We start from the raw sequence: 25,546 nt of genomic DNA, 5'->3' as shown, positions 1-25,546 counted from the left end.
TCCTCCTGGACATCTTGGACACTGTGTGCCAGGACCATCACACATTTCCCCCCAGACTCTCTACTCCACCCCAACGTGCCCCATCTCTTCCCTGTTGGAGCTTTTTTCCACGGCCCCTGTCATCATCTAACGTGCTGGAGATGTCTCTAACTGTTTCACTTGTTGCATCGATTCCCCCAAAGGCAGGTCCCCAGAGCAGGGACTCTTGTCCACGAGTCCGTAGCAGGGGCTTAGCTATGTGTCCAATAATCAGCAAAGGCGTGGGCGTACAGAGGCTGACCAGGGGCTGTGATGGGTGCTTCTTGGCAGGGCCAGACAGCATCGTGGCCTTGGGCTGGCTCCCTGATGTGCCCGGTGTTCTCTGGGTATATCCCCTCCTGCGGGGCTCCCAGCCCAGGATTTGCCCTCACCACGGCCCAGCCCCACAGGTGCTCTGCAGGGCCTAGGACCTCTGGCCTCCCTCTGGGTTTGGGCTGAGGTCTCTGAGGGGCATTAAAGTACTTGGGGGTGCTCCTGCATGAACCCCACCTTCCAGGTTGATAGGGGGTGCAGGTTTGCTTTAGGAAGTAGAGCCATAGTGACCACGGTGGGCAGTACCAGCTCCCCTTCCCTGTCCACTGGCCAGTTGGCCCTCCCCCTTCTCAAATCACCGGTACTTCTGAGGGGGTGGTGGGTCACCTGCCAGCCAGTGTGGGGCAGATAGAGGTAGACCTCCCACCCCAGGGCCATACTCACAGACAGACCAGTGCCGGCTGCAGCTTTGGCTCTTCCCGAAAAGCAGGACCTGCCCAGGTCACACTTTCCATCCAGGCCTGGCTGACTGGATCAATAGTTATTAGCTTGTAAGACTTTTCCCATAGAAAGCAGACAGGCCTGGTTGGCTCCGGACACACATCAGGGCCCTGGGGCGGATGGCAGCCTAGCACCAGGTTCTGGGCAGGGGCAGCCTGTCGCCCACTCCCCGTGTGACCCCAGCAGGCACCCTGGCTGCTCCAGCCTTAGTCTACACGTCTGTGAAGTGGAGATGAGCAGAGGCCGATGGCACAAGGTGGCTGTGTGGCTACAGGAGATGGGCTGCTGGGCAGTCAGGCAGGCGCTCAAGACATGGCCGGACACACCTTCATGGGAAGGGCATCAGCAGCGAGATGGGGCCAAGACACCAGCTATGATAAGTGTTGTGGAGAAAAGGGATAGACAGGGCAGGCAGGGCTGTCTGTGGAGGTGACACCAGAGCATGGGCTCAGATGACAGCAGTGAGCCGGGTAGGTACCAAACCTCACCAGAAAATGCTTCACAGGATGAGACAGAGGGATTAGTAACCGCCCCCCTCGCAGAGGACACAGTTCTAATGAGGTGGATCCTGGGTAAGGTTTGGGGATCTGGGTGGGGAGAGAGGGAGAGAGCAGGAAGAACCGGGCCTTGACCACCCTCCTGGCCTCTGCAGCCAGGGCTGGAGGGATGCCCCTTTCTGCGGGGCTGTGGTCTGCCTGCTTCTAATCTTCCCTTATAGCACATCTCATGGACCTGGGAACGCACCTGCAGCGTGGGCGAGGGGACCGTGGGTCTCCTGCCGCAGGCACACACCTGGTCCAGGAGGAGGCATGAAGAGAAAGGAGGGGGCGGAGACCTGGTGCCCACAGGTAAGTGTGTGGGACAGGAGGGCTGGGCCACGGTCATCCTCATGAGGTGCTTGAGGGTGGCCTGACTGGACAAAGGAGGAAGGGCAGGTGGGCATGGAGGACAGAAGGGGGACTCCTGATGGTCGCCAGCATGGCCAGGACCATCCCCTGGGTGAAAGTAGAACCCAGCTCCCCTGGACACAGCTGCTCATCCTCACTGGGGGTTTGTTCTGGGTTTCCCCTGTGGGTGCCTCCAGCAGAGTTGGGACCATGAATGAAGGGCCCCTGAGTAAAACTCTGCCAGGCAAAAGGGGGTCACCCATCCCTGGGGTGCCTACCTGGGCACCTTCGCCTCCCCGGAGCTCTTAGGTGCAGAATCCTCACCCCTTCCAGAGCAGGTCTCTCCACGCGCTCCCCCTGCACCCCCAGTGTCAAGACAAAGCAGCCCCCTCCCCAACGGCCCTTGCTGATGACATGGTCACTACACGTCCTCTCCTGCGCCTGGGTTTGCCTTTTGCAAATCTATTCTTGTAGATGGGGGGGCTCGGGGGAGTTCCCATCAATTAAGGCATGACATGGAAAACTGAAAGGAAGACGTTAACCTCATTAAGTCAGCAAGAAGAGCTCCTTCCCCCAGTCTCATACCTGGCATCTCTTAATTGCAGTCTGTTTACTGACGGCCATCAAAGCATAAAATGTTGAGACTGAGGAGGGATTTGGAACGCCTCTTCTCAAACCATGACATTTGTTAGCTATTAGAGAAATTAGCCAAGGTTCTTGAAAGCAGAAATGCAGAGGGAAGCCGATCATTCCGGAACACGCGTGGCTCTGAGATTCACGGCGGTCACAGCAGTGCAAACACAAAATTATTTGTGCTCAAGAACAGTCAGCAAACTGAGGCCTAAACAGGCAGTCCCTGACTCTCCCAGACATGTGCTTCCAGACAACTTCAGACAGCAACCAAACACTGACAGCTCTCAGGAACATTCAAAAACGCTGAATTCTCATCAATGGTGAGCCCCACAAGGTACAAGCTAGCCGCCCATGGCTCCCATGGAAGAACACAAGCAGGAAAGCACAGTCAGCACCCGGCAGGGCTGGGAGGCAAGCATCTCAGGCACAGGGCACCGACCACGGGCACTGCCAGGCAGAACCCACCACCCTCCTCTCCTCCCACACACACTCCCCTGCGTTTACCTACAGCCTGCTTGCTGAGGCTTTCTGCTTTGAGAAACCTAGAGGGTCTAATTTTAGATCAGCTAAAAGCATCCCCCAAAAACCACCTCCTCTGTTCTTTTAGCTCCAGGACAGCTGCACCCAGGGGCAATACCTCTGGGCAGGTGTCTGGGACATCTGCTCCTGCAGCAGAAGGGGCCACTCACCTGCTGTCCTGGGCGTCTGCTCATTAAAAGGGACACAGCCTAGGTTATTAGGGTTCAGCAGGCGCTCTAAAGCCCTGGTGCTGTGGTGTTTGCATTCGCGGAGTGTCGCTGTGGAACGTCAGAAGCAATTGGTGAATGAGCAGGGTCCCACAAGAGCTGAGTTCCGAGACCGGGAGTCCATTAGTTCTATTAGGGTGTTTTTATCTCGGTGAAGGCGGCTGAATTATTCACGAATGGCTCTGCCCCTAAAAGCCTGGGAAGTGCAGTTCCGCAGCGCAGCCTGGCAGGCTGGCTTGTGGCACGTAGGTGGGGGGCACCGGCGGTGGGGAGGGGCGCCATCCCCTTAAGCTCATCCTCACTGTCATCACTGCCCCGCATGCTGGAGACCAGACCCCGGAACCACAGGTAGAAAAGGGCAGGGTGAGGGCGGAACACAGAGCTTGCAGCTTCTGCCTCACCAAATTCCTAACTGTCTGCAGCGGGCAAACCGTGGTCTCCACAGTGGTTGACTGTACATGCAGAGACCCCTCCTCCCCTCCACCAGGATGTGCCCCAGATCAGAATGTCCTACTATGCCAGTACCTATAAATGGCTGGAAGGTTCCGGAAGTCTGATATTTGGGTGCCACTCTGCCCATGCAGGGGCATGGGGACCCTTCTTCGGCATATATGTCTGATCTGGGGTTTGGGAGGTGGGTTCACAGTGCTCCTAAGGGGGCCCAGCTCTGGGCTTAGCTCAACACTGAGCCCCCAGCCCCAGGGTCACAACCCCTGGGGCACGGCCGGTCATGTCAGGGACGCCAAAAAGTCTCAGCATAAAATTATCTTCCAATTAAAAAGCACACAGTGCCTGTGGGGTTTCGGATGGAGGCTGAGCTGTCTATCCTACAACAAATCCACAAACAGAAGTGGCTGCAGGGGGCAGGGGAGTGGAGGGCTAGGGGGCTGGAAACCATTGCTCCAGACCTGGAGCAGAAAGCTAACTAGGCAGCGAGGTGGACTGGAGTCTGGGAGTGCTTGGGAGCAGGCTGTTCTCTGTAGAGGCCTCAAGTGGTTGACTAGATGGATTTTCTCAAAGGCGCAAGTCAGCTATGTCAGTCCCCCTATATCTATGTCACTGGCCATCTCCTCTGTGTGCGTGCAGTGGGTGACCCTGCACTTCACTGCCCGGTGGCGGTCACCAGCTTCACATGTTCTTCCCCTGGGCCAGCTGCTCTGTTAATGGGATGTCCATCGCAGCATGGACACTTCTAAGACCCCGCCCCTGCCCATCATTGCCAAGCTCTGTAGACTTGGCTTTGGACATCTTTTTCTCATCTACCCGCTCCCCTTTGTTCCCAAATATTTCCACTACTTCAGGCTCTCTCCTCCTCTGGGCTATTTATTATTCATCTCTGCATCTAACACCCCCCTTCTCTTACCCATCTGACTCCCTATTACAGGCTCCCTGCTACAGCAGAGCCCTGGTCACTGGCCTGCTCAAACACTGTGGATGGCTCCCTAGTGCCCACTGCATGGAGTCAAAGCTCCTTTGCTTGGCATCGAAGGCCCTCCCCAATCTGGCTCCAATCTACCCCTCTAGCCTGTTCTATCTTATTCTCTGTCACACACCCAATGGCCCAGTCCATGAAACCACCCCTTCCTGTCCTCTGTGCACACCTCCAAGCTGTGGCTCAGGCTGCTGCATCTACTGGAATGTTCTTCCCAGTCTGTGTGCTGAGTCTTGCCAAGCTTTCAAGGTCCAGCATAAAGCCTCCATGCTGCCTTCTCCATGGAGCCATCTCCAACTCTCTCACTGGCTCTGAACACTCCTTCCCTGGAACCCTAATGGCTCTTTTGACTTCTCCCATGATATTTTTTGCCTTCTAACTATGATGCTAGAAGCTATGCTACTGGTATTTCAAATACCAGCAGGGTTACCCATGGTGGACAGGTTTCGGCAGAGCTTTCAGACTAAGATAGACTAGGAAGAAAGGCCTGGTGATCTACTACCAAAAATTAGCCAATGAAAACCCTGTGGTTCATAACATCATCTGACTCACTTACTTTGGACACGGCATCAGGAGGGATCAATCACTGGAGGAGGACATTGTGTTTGGTGAAGCAGAGGGTCAATGAGGGAGAGGGAGGCCCTTGATAACATGGATTGGCATGACAGCTGCAACAATGGATGGACCTGAACATACCAGCAGTCATGAGGATGACGCAGCAGTGGCAATGTTTCATTCTGTTGTACATAAGGTCTCCATGAGTTGGAGTTGACTTGACAACAACAACAGATACTAAGAGTTACGTAGGTTCTAGGGTAGATTGCATTGTCGTTCCCCACCCTTTACCCCTCTCTGTACCCATGACCTTTACCACCTGACTTTGTAGCTCCCCCGCTGGTGGGAGGAGTATATTTCCTGTCCCTTGACTTTGGACTTGGCCATATGGCTTGCTTCAGCCAAAAGAGCATGAGAAGTGACATGTACCAGTAACAAGCGCAGACCTTAAGAGGCCTTGCATGTTTCCACTTATCCTCTGGCACTTCTGGCATGAGAAGACTATGCCTGGAGTCTACCACCACCAACAGCTTCTGTCCAGTTGACTAACTCATGGCGACCCCATGTGTGTCAGAGTAGAACTGTGCTCCATAGGGTTTTCAATGGCTGACTGATTTTTCAGAAGTAGGTCACCAGGCCTCTCTTCTGAGGCACCTTTGGGTGGACCCAAACCTCCAACTTTTCAGTTAGCAGAGAGCACGTTGACCATTTGCACCACCTAGGGACTCCATGCCTGGGATAGCCACCAGTGAAGAAGGGTGGGGGCACACAGAGACCCAGCTTACAGCATGGATAAATGCAGCCAAGCTCAGCCTCAGTGAGCCCACCCCAGCCCATCCACAGATGTCTCAGCCAGAAATAAATGCTTACTGATGCCTGCCATGAGGTTAGGGGCTGTTTGTTATGCAGTATCACTTGGTGACAGCTGACCGATATAGGTTCTCACCTCCTGTACTAGTCTGTGAGATGCCTGAGGGCAGAGGACATGCCTCAGACACCTTTGCCCCCATTAAGGGGCCAGCCATGGATGGGGTGTTCACATTGTTGGCTGACTTAAATAACTATCCAGTAGCCAGTTTTTGGAGCCCTGGTGGCACAGTGGGTAAGAGCCCGGCTGCTAACCAAAAGGTTGGCAGTTTGAATTCACCACCTGCTCCTTGGAAAACATATGTGGCAGTTCTACTCTGCTCTACAGGGTCACTATGAGTTGGAATCAACTCAACAGCATCAGGTTTGTTTTTTTTTTGGTTTGGGTGGTGCAAATGGTTAACATGCTCGGCTGCTAACCGAAAGGCTGGACATTGAAGTCCACCTAGATGTGCCTGGGAAGAAAAGCCTGGTGATCCAAAAAATCAGCCCTTGAAAACCCTATATAGTGCAGTTCTACTCTGACACACATGGGGCCGCCATGAATCGGAGTCAACTTGAGGGCAACTGGTAAGAGACAGTGTTCAGTGCCTGTGTGATGAGGATGCCCCTCCCAGAGTGGTACCCAGTATGCTAAACACATACAGATCTCACCCCTAGAAGCCATCATCAAAGCTCCACATGTCCATGTAAAGCCACCCCACTGGACACCCAAAGGGCAGCAGCACAGTCAGAGCCTGCAGGCCTTGGGAGCGTGGAGCTAAGAGGCCTGGAGGTAGGTCTTCAGATCTGAGGATTCTTCTCAACAGAGTTTGTCCCTGGGGCAGAGAACGCCTCACTGGGATGAGGGAGCTCATCCTAAGGGTCCCCAGAGGGGTGGACAATCGTTGGATCATTGGGGTTACGAAGGCTAGCAAGTGGTATACAACATGCTTTCACCTCCACTCAGTTACACCTGACGACTGACCGGCACCTTCTATGGGCAAGGCCCCCGAGCTGGCCTGTCTGCACCTGTGACTTTTCTGCCTGCTCATCTGGCCTCACTCCTTCCTCCCATGGGCTGTGGAGGGCAGGGCTCTGAGGGTGCAGCTCAGGTACAAGCCTGGCTTCACTGGCCAAGTCCTTCTGGGACAGATGGCACACATTATGATACATATTCCATCCAATAACAGCATTTGTAAGTCAAGTTCATATCAATCTATTTCAGGAAAAATATCATATTGCAAATATTTCAGGACAATCAAAGATTTGGTTATCTGTAATGAACGAGACCTCACAGGAGGCACTGAAGCAGTGACACATTAGCCTGAGCCCCCAGGCCACAGTCACATGCAGTGGCACCAAGCCCGTGGGAAGGACAAAGCCAGGTGGGAATCTGGCGCCACCACCAGCATTCCCTGCCTGAGCTTCCTTGGTGGCACCACACACCAACTCCCCATAGCTCGGCCACTGGTGGGCATGCACCATGCTGGGGGGCTGTTTCCAGACAGACAGACTTTCTAGGCCTGGATGCCAAGATGCACCCTCACTCCTGGGACCTGCCTCCAAGGCTGCACCAGTTCCCTACACAGTCCAAAGGCTGGCAGAGCTAATCGACTCTGCAAGCTGGCAGTACTGACATTTTTCTGAAGGGAGGAAACCGTCAATTAAAGTGACTTCTTAGTGTGAGAGACGTTCTGAGAAGGAAGGAGGTACGGGGTTTAATCCCTCTATTTAACAGGCTAGGAGGGGCTGCCCAGAGAGGGGAAAGGGCTTGCACAAGAGGACCCAGCTGATGGGTCTGTAAGCTGGGATGCAAGCCTGGCCTCCTGATGTCCCTATGCGCATGGCCCTCCACTAGGCAAACACCCCCTTTGCTAGTTTGCCAACAGAGAAATGCATCAGGAACACATCGAGTCTACCCTGGCCCTGAATCAAGTCACATCAGTACACCCGCAAGAAGGCATTAGCCTTTGATTAACGTGAGGTCTCTGGAGGCTACAAATCAGCTTGAATCCGCAGGACAAAGGAAGAATCGATGGGATGGCCACTTAGTCTTACACTCTGATGATCTGGGAAGCATAAACCTGTGGCCACAGGAAAGCATCTCCCCCACTGCCTGATGATTGATGTTCTGATGGCAGATTTGGTGGCCAGTTAAGCAGTCATCAGAAGACCATTTGTTCACATCAGAGCAAACTTCTAAGTAGATTAACGGACACAGTTAACACGACTTTACGTTTTTCATCCTGACGCTTCCCCAGTGCTGGGTAAGTGGTGTCAAGAGGTCATTAGAGCTTATCGGTCGGGGGGCCTACCTCAGAGATGACTCCAGCACACCCTACCTGGGACCTGTGTGGTCCTCCCACCCACTCCCTGGCCTTCAGCTGGTCGGGTTTTAGGGAAAATGAAGGACTCGTTACCTGTAAAACTGGAGCTGTCTTTTGGGACTCCCATACCGAGTACTTCCGATAGCAATGGAGAAAAGAGAAAAAAAGGAGGGAGAGAAGAGAGATGGTCCACAATTCGCATTAACCATAGGGATGTGCCAGCTTGGAAAGCATCACCAACACCCAGCGGGCCCCACCCCTCTCCTCCGCCAGCTCTCTGTGAGGAAGGTACCAGGTACCAAACGCTCTGCAGCAGTGCCACCCAGTGGCAGATGGAGGCAGAGCCCAAGAGCCAGGTCTGCTCTGGACACCAAAGGGTACTTGCCAGGCCTGGCCTTATTCCAAGGTTCACCACCCAGAGGGGGAATGAGGAAAAAAGGCAAACCTCTAGGTGACAGTGCGCTTGGGTTTTAATATAAAATATGTTTTAGAACAATGTTTGAAAGCCCTCAGACCAAGACATGCTGGCCACCACGCTGGTTAGTCTACATGTGATCCCAGAAGCATCCAGCTTCTTTTCAGGACCTCGATGAAGGAGGGAGACACCGCTTTCCTGGAGGCCACCACAGACACTTGCTCTGGCTCACTCCCTAACAACAATCTAGAAAGGTGCGACCACCCAAGGGCTGATCCACCCCCGGGGATCTGCCTGTGCCCCTGTCTTTGGTGATGGGGACCGCAGCATCTGGTTCAGTCCTGTGCACAGAGCCAGTGGCTCTCACTGAATGCCCCCTGCATGCTGGGCCCTGGTGCTCAACACTGCCTACTTCCCAGACAGAAATACCAAGGGCTGGACTTGGAAGTAGCTTCCACAAAGAGGAGGTCAGAGAGCACCTGGATGCCCCTAACCCCACCAGGTGTTCAAAATGGGCAGACCCGGTTTCCCAAAAGACTGCCAAGGATTTGAGCCTCTTTCAGGGTGCTGGGGGGGCACAGGGAGCCACGTGAGCCACAATGTATAAGAGGGGAGACACGGGAAGCTAGGAAGGGCCCCTTTGCTGACTTCAGGACCTCTGTTACTCTCAAATGAAATATTTCAAAAGAGTTAGGGACAAGGCGGGAGTCTAAACCTGCCTCTATACCAGCTGGAAAAATCTGTTTTGTCCTTCCCCTTTTCGGCCTTGAAAAGCATCCATTCCTTTCCCTGGGGGTGACGCTCACCCGTGCATTCTTCCCAGCCCAGTGGAAGGCAGAAGCCCCCACTGTGGTCACTCGGTCCTCCCTCTTGGCCAAGGGCAGGACAGCAGCCTTAGGGACCCCTTCTCAGAGGCGGGACAACTGACCCTGGTAGGGGGCCTGGGAGTGGGGCAGGGGCGGTCACCTGTAGATCATCCCGGGGGAGCCGGTCTGCCGCAGGGAGAGCCGAGCAGGGGAGCCTGTGGTTGATTCCGGATACATGGAGCCGGCCTCACTCGACCCGACCCTCTGTCTTCTTCACGGATGAAAAGTTCTAGAGGAAAATCAAAGAAGGGAGGAGAGTGGGTAAGAAGATCAGTCCAATTTGACCAGGTGGCTGTGTGATGACAAAGGCCCCCAAGGCTGGTGGGTTTCACTGGGTGCTCTATTCATTCCTCATCAGACAGACAGACAGACAGACAGACCCATGGGGCCTTGGCCCCAACTCTGCCCACAGACATGGCTCGGACCCAGAGCCTCCGAGGGCTGGGCTTATCGAGGAGCCTGACAGCCAGGTTGAATGACATTGGGAAGGACTTCCCTCCATCTCCCTACACTCCAACCCACAGCTTTGTGGGGGTTGTCCTGCCCCCTGACTGCTTTTCTGAAACTCTAGGAGCACTTTTCTGTTGCCCAAAATATACAAAAAGATGGCCCCAGAGAGATCTGTACACTTACTGAACCTCTGACTACTTGTCTGTCAATTGTACTGTGGTGGCTTGCATGTTGCTATGATGCTGGAAGCTATGCCACTGGTATTTCAGATACCAGCAGAGTCACTCATGGTGGACAGGTTTCAGAGGAATTTCCAGACTAAGATGGACTCAGAAGAAAGGCCTGGGGATCTACTTCTGAAAATTAGCCAATGAAAATCCTAGGTAACACAACAAAATAGTATACAACATAGTGCTGAAAGGTGAACCCTCTAGGTTGGAAGTCACTCAAAATACACAGTGGCTGCACCAATGGACTAGGGCATACCAACAATTGTGAAGATAGGGTAGACTGGGAAACATTTTATTCTGTTGTATATGGGGTTGCCATGAATCAGAGCTGACTGGATGGCGGCTAACAAAAGTTTGAACAGAAAAGCTCAGGGGTGCTTGCATGTGCCAGCTCTGCTTGGAGACAGTTCACCCCAGACTCACCAGACTGCACTGCTCAGAGCCTCACCTGGCTCAAACTCTATGCCAGAGACACTTGGGATTTTGCCTGCCTCTGTCCTTGAACCAGGGCTTCTTAGGGAGGACACAGGATGTTCCCTCCTTGAACCTCATTCCTTCTGAGCCATCTTCACTTGGAAAATCATCAGCAGACCCTCTGAACATTTCAGGACTCACAGCACTCCCTGGAACTTTCTGCAGTAGCCATCCGGACCAGAAGAGAATCTAATGGGAAAACGATTACTAACTCACGTGACCCTAACTGATAGCCAGGAACTATGCCTTATTTGCCCAATCCACTGGTTCTTAAACTTTAGCAGGTCCTGATCACTTGGAGAAGGAGCCCTGGTGGCACAGTGGTTAAGAGCTCAGGCTGCTAACCAAAAGGTCAGCAGTTCTAATCCACCAGTTGCTCCTTGGAAACCCTACAGGGCAGTTTTACTCTGTCCTATAGGATTGCTATGAGTTGGAACTGACTCGACGGCAGTGGGTTTGGTTTTGGTTTTAATTACTTCGAGAAGGAGCCCTGCTGGTGCATACAGTTGAGTGCTCAGCTGCTAACTGGAAGGTTGGAGGTTTGAACCCACCCAGTGGTTCTGCAGGAGAAAGATTTCACGATCTGCTTCTGTAAAGATTACAGCCAAGAAAACCCTACGGGGCAGTTCTACTCTGTCACATGGGGTCGCCATGAGTCAGAATCGACTGATAGCACCTAACAACAATCACTTGGAGAGAGAGGCAGTGGTGATTCAGTGGTAGAATTCTAGCCTTCTATGCGGGAGACCGGGGTTCGATTCCCAGCCAATGCACTCCAAGTGTAGCCACCACCCGACTTACAGTGGATATGAAAGTTGCATGTTGCTATGATGCTGAACAAGTTTCAGTGGAGCAGGAAGAAAAGCCTGGCAATCTACTTCTGATAATCAGCCAATGAAAACCCTATGGATCACAACAGTCCAATTCATAACCAGTCCAATCCATAACTGATCATGGGGATGATGTAGGACCAGGCAGTGTTTCATTCCGTTGTGCATGGGGTTGTCATGAGTCGGGCCAACTCAACAGCAGCTAACAACAACAACAACAATCACCTGGAGAGTTTGTTAAAACACAGACTGTGGGCCCCACCTCTAAGTTTCTGATTCAGCAGATCTGGGGTGGGGCCCAAGAATCTGCATTTCTAACAACTTCCCAGGTAACACTGATACTGCTGGTCCAGGGACCACACTTAGCAAAACACTGGCCTAGATGCTAGGCCCTAGACCAAGAGTCTGCAAACTATGGCCCGCAGGCTATACCCAGCCTGTGGCCTGCTTTTGTAAATAAAGTTTTATTGGAATGCCTCCACATGGTCCCATTTGTTTATATATTATCTACAGCTGCATTGCAGCAGACACCATCTGTCTGGCCTGTAAAGCCTAAAACATTTACTATCTGGCCCTTTACAGAACAAGTGGGCCAACTCTGCTCTATGTCATTCTCTACCCCACTCTCCAAGAAGACAATTCCCCAGCTCCCCTCTCCTTAAATCTCCAACACCTCATCCTCCCTGCTCATGGTCTTGCTTCCTATTTCACTGAGAAAATAGAAGCAATCAGAAGCTAGCTTTCCCAGAACCACCCCTCCCCCACATGAACATATCCATCAGCATCAGCCCTCAAACTACTCTACCTTCCCTCCAGCGCTACCCAGATGGACTGGCCATGCCCCTGTCCTGGGCTAGCCCCACATGAGCGCCACACCCCTTCCATCTCACTAGATCAAGGGCATCCCTCTGGCAACGCTGCCCCTCCTTCTCTCCAGTTCTTCATTCTTGATAGAGCATTGCCATCTGTGTACAAGTTATTTTTTCCCCCATCTTAAAAACACATGCACCCAGGTTCCTGATTTGCTTTCTTCTCTGCTATTGTCCTACTTCTCTCCTCCCCTGCATAGGAAAATTCCTGCAAAAAATGGTCTGGACTTGCTGTCTGCAATTCCTCTTCTGCTTCTTGCTCATAAACTCACTCCCATCAGCCTTTTGCCCACACCACTCCAGGAAAGCTATCCTCAACAAGGTCACAGAGATCCCCCTGCTGCTAACCCAATGGCACCCATTGCATCTGTTCGACAGTGACCTGCACGTGGTCATCCTTAGCCCCCAGACCCCGTGAGCGCCTGGCTCTCCTCCCACCTCCCTGACGGCTTCTGCTCAGTCTCTTTGGCGGCTTCCCGCTCATCTCTCTGACTTCCAAATTTGGGAGCTGCCCAGGCAGACCTTGAGCCTCTTTTCTCTTCCATCTGCAAGAAGTTCCTCAGGTTTCTGCCAGTCTTCTGCTCTGAACTTCATCATTACACTGTGGACCCCTGTGTTTATATCTCCAGCCCTGACTCTCCCCTGAACTCCAGACAAGTTTATCCCTGAACTCCCGATTGCCCCCACCCCACCCCTGTTCTCCCCACAGCCATCCCCATCTGAGTAAAGAACAACTCATTCTTCTAGTTACTCAGTCTAAATTCCTGGGATTCACCTTGACTCCCCTTTTCCTCTCACACCCCACATCCAATCCATCATTGAATCATCATTGGATACTGTTTTCAGAAATATCCTAACGCTTCTCCCTACGTCGTCTTCCTCCTTGGTCCAAGCCCCCTTCATCTGTCTGGTTGATGATCGCAGCAGCTTCCTAACAGGTCTCCCTGCTTCCACCTTTGCCCCCTTACAGTCTACTTTCAACACAGGAACCAGAGTGATCCTTCTAGAACATAAATCAGATCATGTTATGACTTTATTCAAAACTTACCAGTGCTACCATATGATCAGCAATTCTACTTCTAGGTATATGCCCAAGAGACTTGAAAGCAGCAACGCCAACAGACACATGTAAACTAAGGTTCATTGCAGCACTATTCATAATAGCCAAACGGTGGAAACAACCCAAATGTCTATCAACAGAGGAATGGATAAAAAAAATACACACATACAACAGAATATTACTCAGCCATAAAGAGAAATGAAGTCCTGATACATGCTACAACATGAATGAACCTTGAAAACATTATGCTGTGTGAAGTAAGTCAACCACAAAATGATAAATACTGTATGATCCTACTTAACATGAAATACCTAGAATAGGCAAATATATAGAGATCAGAGTTTAATAGTGGTTATCAGGGGCGGGAGGGAGGGGAAAATGGGGAATCATTCTTTATGAAGCAGTGAGTTTCTGTTTACGGTGATGGAAAATTTGCAATGGATATTGGTGATGGTTACACAACATGATTGATGTAACTGGTGTCACTGAATTGCACACATGAAAAATGCTGAATTGGCAAATGTTGTGTTATGTATATATTTACAATTAAAAAAAAAACAAAAAACTTCCAGTGGCTTCCCATTCTATCCACAGTAAATGCCAAAATCTCAACAACAGCCTCCAGGCCCTGCCCAGTCTGCCCCATGCCCTCTCCAGCCTCATCTCCCTTCAGCCCCCTCACTCACTCTGGCCTGTCACACTGGCACCTTGGGGTCCTGTGAACCCACAGGACACTCCCACCCCAGGCCTTTTGCACTTGCTCTTGCTTCCACCTGAAGCTCTCAGGCCCCAGAGATAACCTGAGGGCTCCCCCTAACCTTCGCCTCTTTACACAAAGGTCACCTGCTCACCAAAGTCTTCCCTGGACACCTTAGCTAACACTGCAGACCACATCTCCTCCCATACTCCCCTAGCCCCTTCCCTGCATTACGTTCCTCCTCAGCACTTTTCACCTTCTGATGTACAGTATCTTGCAGCTGTTTGTCCTGTTTGGGGTCTGTCTCTTCCACCAAGATGCCAGCTCTGCGGGAGCAGGGGGTTCTGTCTGCTGTATTGACAGCCTGCCACATTGAAGACACCCAATAAATAGTTGTTGAATGAATGAATGGAGGTATGAATGGATGTGCACACCCGGCCTGCTGAAAGCCCAGGGGAAGAAAGCACAGAGCAGCAGTCAGGGCTGGGCAGTCTGCGGGAAGTGAAACACACCGGGGGTGTGGGGAGGGCCTGGGACGGGCCACCTGCATATGGAAGAAGGTTCGCTTTCTCTGGAGGTGCAATGCCCGCTGTCTCCCGTGGTGGAGCTCAGGGCAGCTAGGTGCAGGGACAACTGGGGCCACTGGGTGCGCTTTTGGAGGTGTCTCGGGGCAGGCCACCTGTTCCATCCCCACCCCCAGCCCGGGCTCCACAATGGTCAGCCTCCCTCTGAGCCAGCAGCCAGCTCCTCTGTCCACAGCCACAGCCCAGCTTGGGCCATGGCCACGCTCTGATGTCCATTTCGCAAGGTCCCACAGGCCACCAAGAACATCTCCGTTCTCTTCCTCCTCAGGGCGCTGGCAGCCCAGCCCGCCACCTCTGCCCCCTCACTGGGGCGCCAGCGAGACTTAACGAAATGTCCCCCACGCCCTGTGCTTTGCATTCAGGACGCGCTAGCACAGGCAGCGCTAACCTGCCCAGAACCGCCCTCCTCACGCTGCAGCTGCTGCTGTCCAATCAGAAACGACTGCATCCACCTAGCGACCAATCGCGACGGAACCGCATCCTAGCGGGAACGCTGCGCGTTCCCGGCTAGCGTGGTTGCTCCCTCTGCACCTCGAAGGATCTTAGGCGGGAGGGGTCGTCCCGGGACCCCGACAGCCCCGCACTCAGGATAACAGGCTTTGGAAACCGTTGGACAGCACCCTAGCCGCAGGCAGGATGGAAGGGAGGCGCGGAAGCTGAGATGGAGTCAGGCTTAGCGTCTAGGCTGGAAGTCCGCAGTGTGGGTACTGGCTTCTGCACTTGAACTTGGCCGGTGCGTGACCTTCAGCAAACAACCCTGATTTATACTTGAAGAACCTGAAGCATTAGGCGTTTACAAAGGCCTGCCTGTAAAGGCCTGCCTATACTTCTTACCGGAACAAAGCGAAATAAAATGTGAAAATGTTTTGAGCCCAAGAGGAAAGATGTGAGAAAATTTTAGCTCTTATCCTCCACATAGCAATGATGACAGGTGACCTAGGAAAGTTGGGAGGCTCCATCTGGGAGCATTTCCTTTTTTTCGCCCCCACATATTATTGGGAAAATTTTCAAACCTCAGAAAAATTGAAAAAAAATCAGATTAGCAATAAACACCAATATGCTCTTCATCATAATCACTGTTTGTGCTCTTCCCCCCGCCCCCTTCACAGACACACACAGTTACACAGTTTTCACTTTTTTCTGAACCATTTGAAAGTAAGTTGCAAACTCATGGCACTTCACCGCTAAATACTTCAGCATGCATCTTCTAAGAATAAGGACCTTGTCTTACATAACCACAATACTCTGATTGTACCTAGGATAATTCATTCAATATCATGACATACAGCCTATATTCCAATCTGTCCAATTGTCCCAAAATACCTTTTATAGTTTAAAATTTTTTTTTTAAATCCAAGACCAATCAAGGTTCAGAAATGACACTGGTTATTTCCATCCAGTCTCTTTTAGTCTAGAAGGGTCCCCACCATATTTATCCTGTTTTTGTTTTTCATGACACTGACTTTTGAACGTTCAGTCTTGCAGACTGTCCCACAGTTTGGATTTGTCTGATGGTTGCCTCTTGATTAGATTTTGCTAAGTCTTTTTGGCAAGGCTGTGTCTTTCTTGTGCATCCAATGCCATTGACACAATGTGTTTCCTCTGCCATAATTCACCAGTAACTACAGGGAAGGGTCTCATGCTGGGTCAGTATACAGTCCCCTATGACCTTTTGAAGTCCCTGGGTGGTGCAAATGGTTAACATGCTTGGCTGGTAACCTAAAGGTTGGAGATTTGAGTCCATCCAGAAGCACCTTGGAAGAAAGGCCTGGTGATCTACTTCCAAACAACCAGCCATTGAAAACCCTATACAGTACAGTTCTACTCTAACACACACGGGGTTGCCATGAGTTGAAGTCAGCTCCACGTCATATATATATATATATTTTAATGACCTCTTACTGTGGGTGTTCTCTTAACATCAGTTTTTCCAGAAAGGCCAAAAGTGTTGCCAGTTTGGGCTCTGAGTGTAGAGGTGGTGAGAGGGCAGGAAGCAGAGGTTAAAGGGGTGGGGGGTGGGGGAAGTAAAGACTAATTACTGAAGGTCTTAGAGTGCCATCAAAAGCACAACCTCAGGAAGGCTAGGGCAGGGAGCTTTGTCTCTTTTGTTCACTGACTTATCCTAATGCACAGAGAAACATTTGGGACATAGTAGATGCTCAATTAACGTTTATTGAAGGAATGAAGAGAAAAGAAGCTCACACTGTTTTAGACCTTTCACGGACTGACTGAAGGCCCCATAGGGCCCCTTTATGTAACTGTGGGGGCCCTGGGACCCCAAGGACAAGCTTGGGATTGGGAGACGCCTGGGAAAAGCCTAGGATTGGCATGAGATTTGGGGTTGACAGTCTTCTGGAAAAGTGGACCCATTACATGATTTTAACCAAGGACAAACACACTTATACATATAAAGAGGAAAGCACCAGAATAAATGGTAAACTGTGTAAAAAGTCCCCAGTCACAGCAGACCCACGGGGAGGAGCTTTCTCAGCTGTCTTGCTCACATGGCTGTTGGCTGGAGGCCTCAGTTCCTCCTCATCTGGGCCTCTCACAACATGGCAGCTGGCTTCCCTCGAGTGAGTGGTCGAGAGAGAAGTTGTGATGTCTTTTATGACTTAGCCTCAGAAGTTGCACACTGTCCCTTCTGCTTTATTCCATGGTCACAAAGACCACCCCTGATATCACAAGGGCTTGAATACCAGGAAGTAGGGATCGTTGGAGACCATCCTGGAGGCTGGCTACTGCAGCATGGATGATGGACTATTCTCCACGTTAACCTCTACCCCCACATTCCCTGGACCACAGGAGTGTCAGCCATACCAGGGCAGGGAGTTTTGTCTCTTTTATTCACTTACTTATCCCAATGCCCAGAGCATAGTAGACGCTCAATGAACACTTATTAAAGGAATGAAGAGAAAAGAAGCTCATGCTGTTTGGGTGCGATGCATGGGTGATCTTCCTGAAGCTCCCTGGGTAATGAACTTCTCAAACCCTGGAAATCCTCCCTGAAGTATCTGCTGTGACTATTATACGGCAAAACCCAACAAGTTGCCATTGAGTTGACTCAGACTCAAGACAACCCCATGTGTGTCAGAGCAGAACTGTGCTCCAAAGGGTTTTCAATGGCTGATTTTTCAGAATTAGATCACCAGGCCTTTCTTCTGAGGCACCTCTGGGTAAATTCAAATCTCCAACCTTTCAGTTGGCAGCTAAGCACATCAACCGTCTGTACCCCCAGGGACTTCGGTGGCACAAAACAACCATCTTTTCTGTGGCGTGAAGCCTAGAGGCACCATGGTGGCGACCGTGAGCCTCATGAAGAGACAGGAAGCGTGTAACTGCTTGAAACCACACAGATACGGAAGGCGCTTGCATAACACACCCTTCCTCTCGCATGGAGAAGCCAGCACCCCAGACAGTGGCCTACCCCCTCCTAAGAGCGAGATCTAAGGGTGAGTTATGGCAGGTCTCTTCTTACTGGGAGGAGTAAGTGCCACTCACCACGGTGGTCATGGAATCTGCGCACTTGGGGTATCAGTTCTGCCTATGGGGTCACTGTGGGGAACCAGGCAGAAAGGCCCAGTTGTTCCAGGATGTCCCAGAGGGCCTGAAGGAGGGGTCTGGAGGTCAGCAGAACCCAGTGTCCAAGCAGCAGCATCCAGAGCTTGCCCAGACCCAGCCCAGTGGGGCAGGGGGAGGAGAAAGGTGCAGATGTTACTAGAAGCTGGAAAGCATGGCCAGGACCCCCATGCTCTTTGCCACAGAGAAACCTTGGGTCTCTCCTCCAAGCTCCTGAGTCCTGAGCCAGGGGGACCCTGCCATCCATTGGCTCCTGACCTGCCGCTAATGAGCATGGGCATCATGTGTCCCAGGCAGAAGCATCCAGACCAAACCACACCGCCCATGGTCAAGACGATTGGAAAGGGAGTTTAATAATACATCTACTCAATGCCTCATTAATTTTTTTTAAAAAAGAGCATAGACTAAAAATTTCAATCTTTTCAAAGCAACATTCAAATTCCTGCCCCCTTATTAGAAGCAACCAACCAACCGAGCACAGAGCCCAAGGTCTAGACTGTTGGATGCAGCGCTCACATTCACCATCTGATTAATGCCACAATTAAAAAAAAAAAAAAAAACCCAAAACTGTAGCCCCAAAATGTCAGCTTTCCAAAGCAATGCTTAAATGTCTTTCCCCTTAGAAAGCGCACACCTGCCCAGCTGCACACCATTTCACGTGCACCTGCAAGCAGTGCCCTTTCTGGCCGAAGCACAAAGTTGCTAAGTCAGGGGTGTGCACAGAGGTGACCTGGGTGCTGGCTGGGGTCAGAGGTTAAAACCTCCCAGTCTGGGAGGAGCTATCTCCCTCCCTGAGAGAAAATGGAGGGGGCAGGGGGGCTCAGCTCTCACATCTAGGCAAAAGGATTTGACTGTGACCCCTCCGGCTTCTTTGATACACATCAAGTGTAAAAAGCCATCCTTACCACTTGCAACTGTTCTTGAGTCCCAGGTGGCTCCTGGCTGCCCCACCCCCTGCCCCACCAGCACTTTTCTGAGAACTCAGGGCACCCTCCATGACAGAGCCTGAGGGCCTGGGTCCCACTGGGTCCAGCTGGAGGGAAGGCCTGGATGCCGGTGACCACGGTGGCATGGTGCGGTGGGGGTACAGGGCTGCTCACTGGCCTCAGGCTGGAGGGGATGGTGGCTGATTTACCAACTAAGTCAGTGCAAGAGTCAGGGTCCTCCGGGAGCTGGTCTGTACCCCATCCCTGCTGTGGAGGAAACCAATGCTTCACTTTTGGGGCTGAATTGTGTCTCCCCCAGCCCCAAAGATACGTTAAGGTTCTAACCCCTGGACCTGTGAATGTGACCCTGTTTGGAAACAGGGTCTTTAAAGATGTAAATAGATGTAATGAGGTCATACAGGAGTCAAAAAAAAAAAAAAAAAAAAAAAAAAAAAAAAAACCAAACCTGGTGCCCTCAAGTCAATTCCGACTCATAGCAACCCTATAGGACAGAGTAGAACAGCCCCATAGGGTTTCTAAAGAGCCGCTGGTGGATTCGAACTGCTGACCTTGGGTTAGCAGCCAGCTTTTTCAACTACTGCACCACCAGGGCCCCGATACTGGAGTAAGGTGGGCCCTAATCCAATATGACTAGTGTCGTTATAAGAGAAAGAAAAGAAGACCCAGAACCAGAGGACAAGGCCATGTGACGAAGGAGGCAGAGACTGAGTGATGTGTCTACGAACCAAAAAATGTCAAGAATTGTCAGCAACTACCAGAAGGTGGAAGAAGCAAGGAACGATCCTCCCCTAGAGCCTGCTGAAGGAACCAACCCTGTGGACACCTAGATTTTAGACTTCTGGACTCCTGAACTGTGAGAGAACAAATTTCTGTTGTTTTAAGCCACGCAGCTTATGGTACTTTGCTAGGGCAGTCCCAAGGAAACTAACATACCCACATCTGCTCCAGAGCCCACAGCCATACCCTGCGCATGGGTCATGTGCCTCAGCCCCAGTCACTCACACAACACACAAACATCAAAGGCCTGCCACGTTCCAGGCTGGCACAGGGGTGAGGGCTCTGAGGGCTTGGAAGACATGCTGCCCCTCCCCAGGAAGCTCACAGCACTCTCCCCAGCCCTATATAGCAGCCACCACCATCTGCCACCACGACCACACCCCATCTCGTATCCTGTTCTGGAAGAGACGCTGAGGACCAGGAAGCCCATCTTCTCTCACAAGGGAGGAAGCCCACTCACCATCAGGAGCTCCCACCCACCCTGTCTTCCCCCTCGAGTGGCAACGGCACACAGGGCTGCAGGCTGCCCTCCCAGGACAGAGTACAGGGTGAGCAGGGCCTCTCCTAGCTCTTGTCCCCTGCACTCAGCCCTGCAGGAGACAGGGACGCACACAGGCCCATCATAAGCAGGGTGAACCCTTACCCCTTCTGCGTATGAGACCGCTTTCAACTTAGCAACCGGGAAATGCAAAACCCTAGGCCAGGGTTTCCCGGGAGAAGGCGGGCCAGGTGCCCCTTTTGGAGCTCGTGTCCTGGGGAGGCAGCCTGGGCCAGGACAGGGCTGGCACCGCAGGGCGCTCTGGTCTCCTGGCCTCCCCTCCCCCCACCAGCTAAGGATGAAAGGAGCAGCCAGCGGCTCCGACTGGCAGAACTGTGTTGTGACGACGAGAGCCCTCGCTGGGAGCCCAGCCCGCTGTGCCCATCACCTGCCAAACAGCCTCAGGGCTCTTTTGGCCCCTCACAGCGAGGACACCTGCAGCCATATGGGGCTCACCCAAGTCCATCAGGGGTCTGCAGGGGCCGCTCCCACCAGCCTGTGATCCATGGGGATCAGCGGGGGCACAGGGATCAGGGGTCAAGCTGGCACACCAGGCCCTGCTCCACCACCCAATTAACCCTGGACACTAGGGGAATACCCAGCCCAGCTCAGGCACGAACCCACCCTGAGAGAGATGATTCCCTGGAGCACCCTGTACCTGCTCCTGAGTCAGGACAGTCAGAGACAAGGCCATGTTGGGTGAAGTTGTGGCAGGTGGGTAAGGTCGAGCGTCTGCTGCAGAGCACACCACCATGAGCCGATCAGGAAGTTGGTGGCAGCAAGTTCCAGGGCCCCACACGCGGCCACTGTGCAGCAAAGCACAGATGGGGGCGTGGGAAGCAGTGGCCACGTGGGGCACTGGGGTGTGGCTGCTGTACCAGGCATGCCCAGCCACTGGGACCCAGCCTTGAGGAGGACCCAGATCCCCCAACTTCCTGAGGCTGCAGCTGCTGCAAAGGGAGGAGTCAGGGGGAGGAGGTGGGGTGCGGTCAGGCATGGAGGGAGGCACCAAGGTGGCACCCCCGGTATGGGAGGCAAGCACCCCTGCCCCAATAGTCCAGGAGGCCCCTTCTCAGAGAGGGAGGCAGGGATGGGTCAGCACTGAGCAGCTAGCCCTGCTGATGGAGTTCCCATTTCTATCAGTCTGCTCTTCACTGCAGCCCTGGTAGGGGCACTACTGCTCCCCTCACTTCACAGACAGTGACACTGGGGCTCAGGTACTAGGCTAGGACTTGAACGCAGGGCCAGCTGTCTCCCAGCTGTGCTCTGAAGTGTGACTGCCAAGATGACCCCTGCTCAGCAGACAGCCCCTGGGCAGCGTTGCTGTGTCCATCTCCCACCCCCAGTTCTAACGCGCCAGTGCATGGCATTTGCAGGCGTGAGCCATCCAGACTCAAAGGGGTGGGTGGCCCTGGGAAGACAAGTAGGGGGTGGTCCCCACCCTGAGGACAAGCTTTCCATGCCCTCACAGCCTCTCCCTGCTCTGCCTTTCTTGGGGAGTGCCTCCTCCCCCCATCCATCAGGAGCTGGCATGGTACGGTGGTGCGCAGGGAGCAGCTTGGCCAGGCTCCTTGGCGCCTCACCCCAGAGAGTGCCTGAGCTCTCTCGGGCACAAGGCAAAGGGAGGACATGGATGGAACATTCTATTTCCCGACGCCGCAGCCACCTAGGCTGTCTGAGGTGCTAACTCCAGCCCCGGCCTGGCCCATCCCCCTTACAGATGTTTCCTAGGAGTGAGGCGGGGGCCCCTTCCTCATGTCTATATTGGTTAACGTGTACCATGGTGGGTCCTGGCATATTAAGATACATACAAGGCAGGAGCAAGAGGAAAGAGGAGGAAGAAATTTGGGTACTCAGTAAATATTTCATAACTACTGAAGAAAGCAGAGGTATCGAGAGATGAACAAGCGGACTAGAGGAGGACTCCATGGGTGAGCCCATTCTGGGCCTGACCCCCAGCCCTCACCACATTTAGCCTCACAGTGACTCCATGGGGAAGGTTAAATTGTGTCCACCCAAAATATCTGTTGGAATACTAACTCCTACACCTGTGGATGTGATCCTATTTGGAAATAGATCATACCCAAGTAGGGTAGGATCTACATCTAATCCCTTCAGAGTTATAAAAAGAGCAGAACAGACACAGAGACACACACGGGGGAAGACAGATGACATGTGAGAATTATCTACAAGTCAAGGAATGCCAAAGATCTCCAACAGACACTGGAACTAGGAGGGAGGCCCACAGAAGGAATCAACACAGCCGAGACCCTGAATTCAGACTCCTAGCCTCCAGAACTGTGAGACAATAAGTTTCTGTTCTTTAAAGCCACCCGCTTATGTATGTCTGTTATGGTAGCACTAGGTAACTAAGACAGTCCCCTTTTACAGATGAGAAAATCAACGCCCAGGGAGATGAGATACTTTCCAAGGTCACTCAGCAAATCAGTGGTGAAATTCAGACTAAACCCAGGTGTGTCTTACTCCAAATCAGGGCTCTTTCCTCCACCTGGAGCCCCCCTCAGCCTCTGGCTTAGGACAGGTGACCTATACACGCAGCGGTGGCGGCAGGCCCCTTAGCCTTGCTCTCTGATCCCAGAAGCCCTGGGCTCTCCTCTTGTCTTTCCCCCACCCCTGTGCGGAGTTGATGTCTGTGACACCTGACCCTGTGAATGGAGACTTTATTCACCACCATCATAAACCACAGTTGCTACCAGGGAATTTCACACGATGCAGATAAAAGTGAGACATTTCAAATGAACATCTGTAACATCTTCAGGAAAGACCAGTCTCTAGAAAAGGACATCCTGTTTGGTACAGGGTCAGTGAAAAAGAAGAAAACCCTCCATGAGATGGATTGACACAATAGCCACAACAGTGGACTGCAGCATACCAACGATCAGGGAGATGGCGCAGGACTGGGCCACGTTTTGTTCTGTTACACGTGGGGTCAGCATGAGTCGGAGGTGACCGGACAGCAGTTAACAACAACAACAGACTTCGCCATCTGCACACAGAACCAGAGCTCAAGCCCAAACTTCCTCAGGCTAAACCCAAGCCCTTAGAAGTGAACCGTACTTCTTCAAGTAGCCACCAACTCTTTTTAAAAGTCACTTTGCCCCAAGAAACCCTGCTAACTCAGAACTGAAGCCACTCCCAAAGTCCACCTTTCAGCCAAAGACTAAAACCCGTAGCTATCGAGTCAATTCTGACTCATAGTGACCCTAGAGAACGGAGTAGAACTGCCTTATAGGGTTTCCAAAGAGCAGCTGGTGGATTTGAACTGCTGACCTTTTGGTTACCAGCCAAGCTCTTAATCACTGTGCCACAGGCCTAGAAAACAAACAGTCACCTGTGAGGAACGTGCTTCTCAGTTCAATCAAGTATATGAGACTAAATGGCCAACACCTGCCTAAAAGCAAAGACGAGAAGCAGGAAGGGACAGGAAAACGGGACAAATGGACATGGGAACCCTGAGTGGAAAGGGAAAGGGGATAATGCTGACACAATGTGGGGATTGCAACCAATGTCACAAAAAACAATTTGTGTATAAATTTTTGAATGAGAAACTAATTTACACTGTAAACATTCACCTAAAGCACAATAAAATAAAAAGTTAAATGGAAAATACGAAACTGTGCCTGCAGTATGATCTCAAATGTGTAGGAAACAAAAAAAAAAAAAAAAAAAAAAAGAACTACAGAAATAGAAATATATACAAATCTTAACTACTGTTATTTCTGGGTGGTGATTTAAGTTTTTATCTTTACACATTTTCTCACAAACATCTTATGATGACTATTTCCACGTGCAATTTTATAAACCAAAAAAGATCAATAAAGGCCGCAGTTTGGGGGTTGTTATTAAAAAAAAGAAAAGTTACTTTGGATGGGGAAGGCAGCTGGCTGCTAAATGCTGGAGAGCAAAGTTAGACATAAAGTTAGACATACTTCACTGAGCCAACGAGCAGCCCCCCGCTGTCCTGAAGGTTTGGACCATGGCTCCAAAGTTAGATCAATGAACCTGGCAGTGTTGTTGCTGACTGGCCCAGCCCCACCTATGACCCCCTGTAATGGATTGAATTGTGTCCCCCTAAAATATGTGTTGGAATCCTAACCTCTGTACATGTGGATGTAATCCTGTTTGGAAATAGGGTTTTCTTTGTTATGCCAATTATCTGAGCAGGCTGGGTTCTAAATCTAATCACTTCTGAGTTGTAAAGGAGCAGATTAGACACAGACGTTTACATACAGGGGAAGACACATTCTACGTGAGGATTGTCTACAAGTGGACGTCGAGTATCTAAACCAAATAGAAGAAATGATGAGGTAAAAGAGCTGAACCAAAGATTTCAAAGGGCAGCTCGAGGAGACAAAGTATTATAATGAAACGTGCAAAGATCTGGCGTTAGAAAACCAAAAGGGAAGAACACGCTTGGCATTTCTCAAGCTGAAAGAACTGAGGAAAAACATTCGAGCCTCGAGTTGGAATACTGAAGGATTGTATGGGTAAAATATGGAACAATGCAGGAAGCATCAAAAGAAGATAGAAGGAATACAAAGAATCAAAATAATTGGTCGATGTTCAACCATTTTAGGAGGGAGCATATGATCAAGAACCAATGGTACTGAAGGAAGAGGTCCAAGCTGCACCGAAGGCATTGGTAAAACACAAGTCTCCAGTAATTGATGGAATATCAACTGAGATGTTTCAATAAATGGATGCAGTGCTGGAAGCGCTCACTCATCTATGCCCAGAAATTTGGAAGACAGCTACCTGGGCAACTGACTGGAAGAGATCCGTATTTGTGCCCATTCCAAAGAAAAGTGATCTAACATCTAACAACAATGACATACAAGGTTTCTGAAGTAAATTAATATGCATAATTTGGGCCCACACTGTGCAATACCCTTCCCATGCGCCAAATCCTTACGAAATCTGAATGGAAGGTCCTGGGACTGTGCCCACCTTGTGGATGCTGAGGCTGAGGGTCGGGGTGAGCAGTCTGC

At 51.5% G+C, this 25,546-nt stretch overlaps 1 protein-coding gene and 1 non-coding gene across 5 annotated transcripts in view; one reads left to right on the top strand and one right to left on the bottom strand.

Moving 5' to 3' along the window:
- The window catches only part of KCNAB2 (potassium voltage-gated channel subfamily A regulatory beta subunit 2), a 106,709-nt gene that overhangs the window by 52,439 nt on the left and 28,724 nt on the right, over positions 1-25,546 (bottom strand). Inside the window, exons 1-3 of one of the 4 annotated variants that reach the window (XM_023739365.1) lie at positions 21,162-21,340; positions 9,603-9,731; positions 8,315-8,356 (exon numbers count right to left, since the gene is read on the bottom strand). In XM_023739365.1, coding sequence (XP_023595133.1) covers positions 8,315-8,356; positions 9,603-9,679 — 119 coding nt within the window. In that variant the 5' untranslated portion in view covers positions 9,680-9,731; positions 21,162-21,340. Of the gene's footprint in view, positions 1-8,314; positions 8,357-9,602; positions 9,732-21,161; positions 21,341-25,546 lie in introns of those variants that run through there. The other 3 variants (XM_004385104.3, XM_023739366.1, XM_004385105.2) reach the window with 3 other exon arrangements.
- TRNAR-UCU (transfer RNA arginine (anticodon UCU)) lies at positions 11,359-11,429 on the top strand. The gene has a single exon. It is a non-coding gene; the product is annotated as a tRNA-Arg (tRNA).

This window comes from Trichechus manatus, unplaced genomic scaffold, assembly GCF_000243295.1.
Source record: "Trichechus manatus latirostris isolate Lorelei unplaced genomic scaffold, TriManLat1.0 scaffold00133, whole genome shotgun sequence".
NCBI lineage: Eukaryota > Metazoa > Chordata > Mammalia > Sirenia > Trichechidae > Trichechus > Trichechus manatus.
This window is presented reverse-complemented; position numbering and strand designations above follow the sequence as displayed.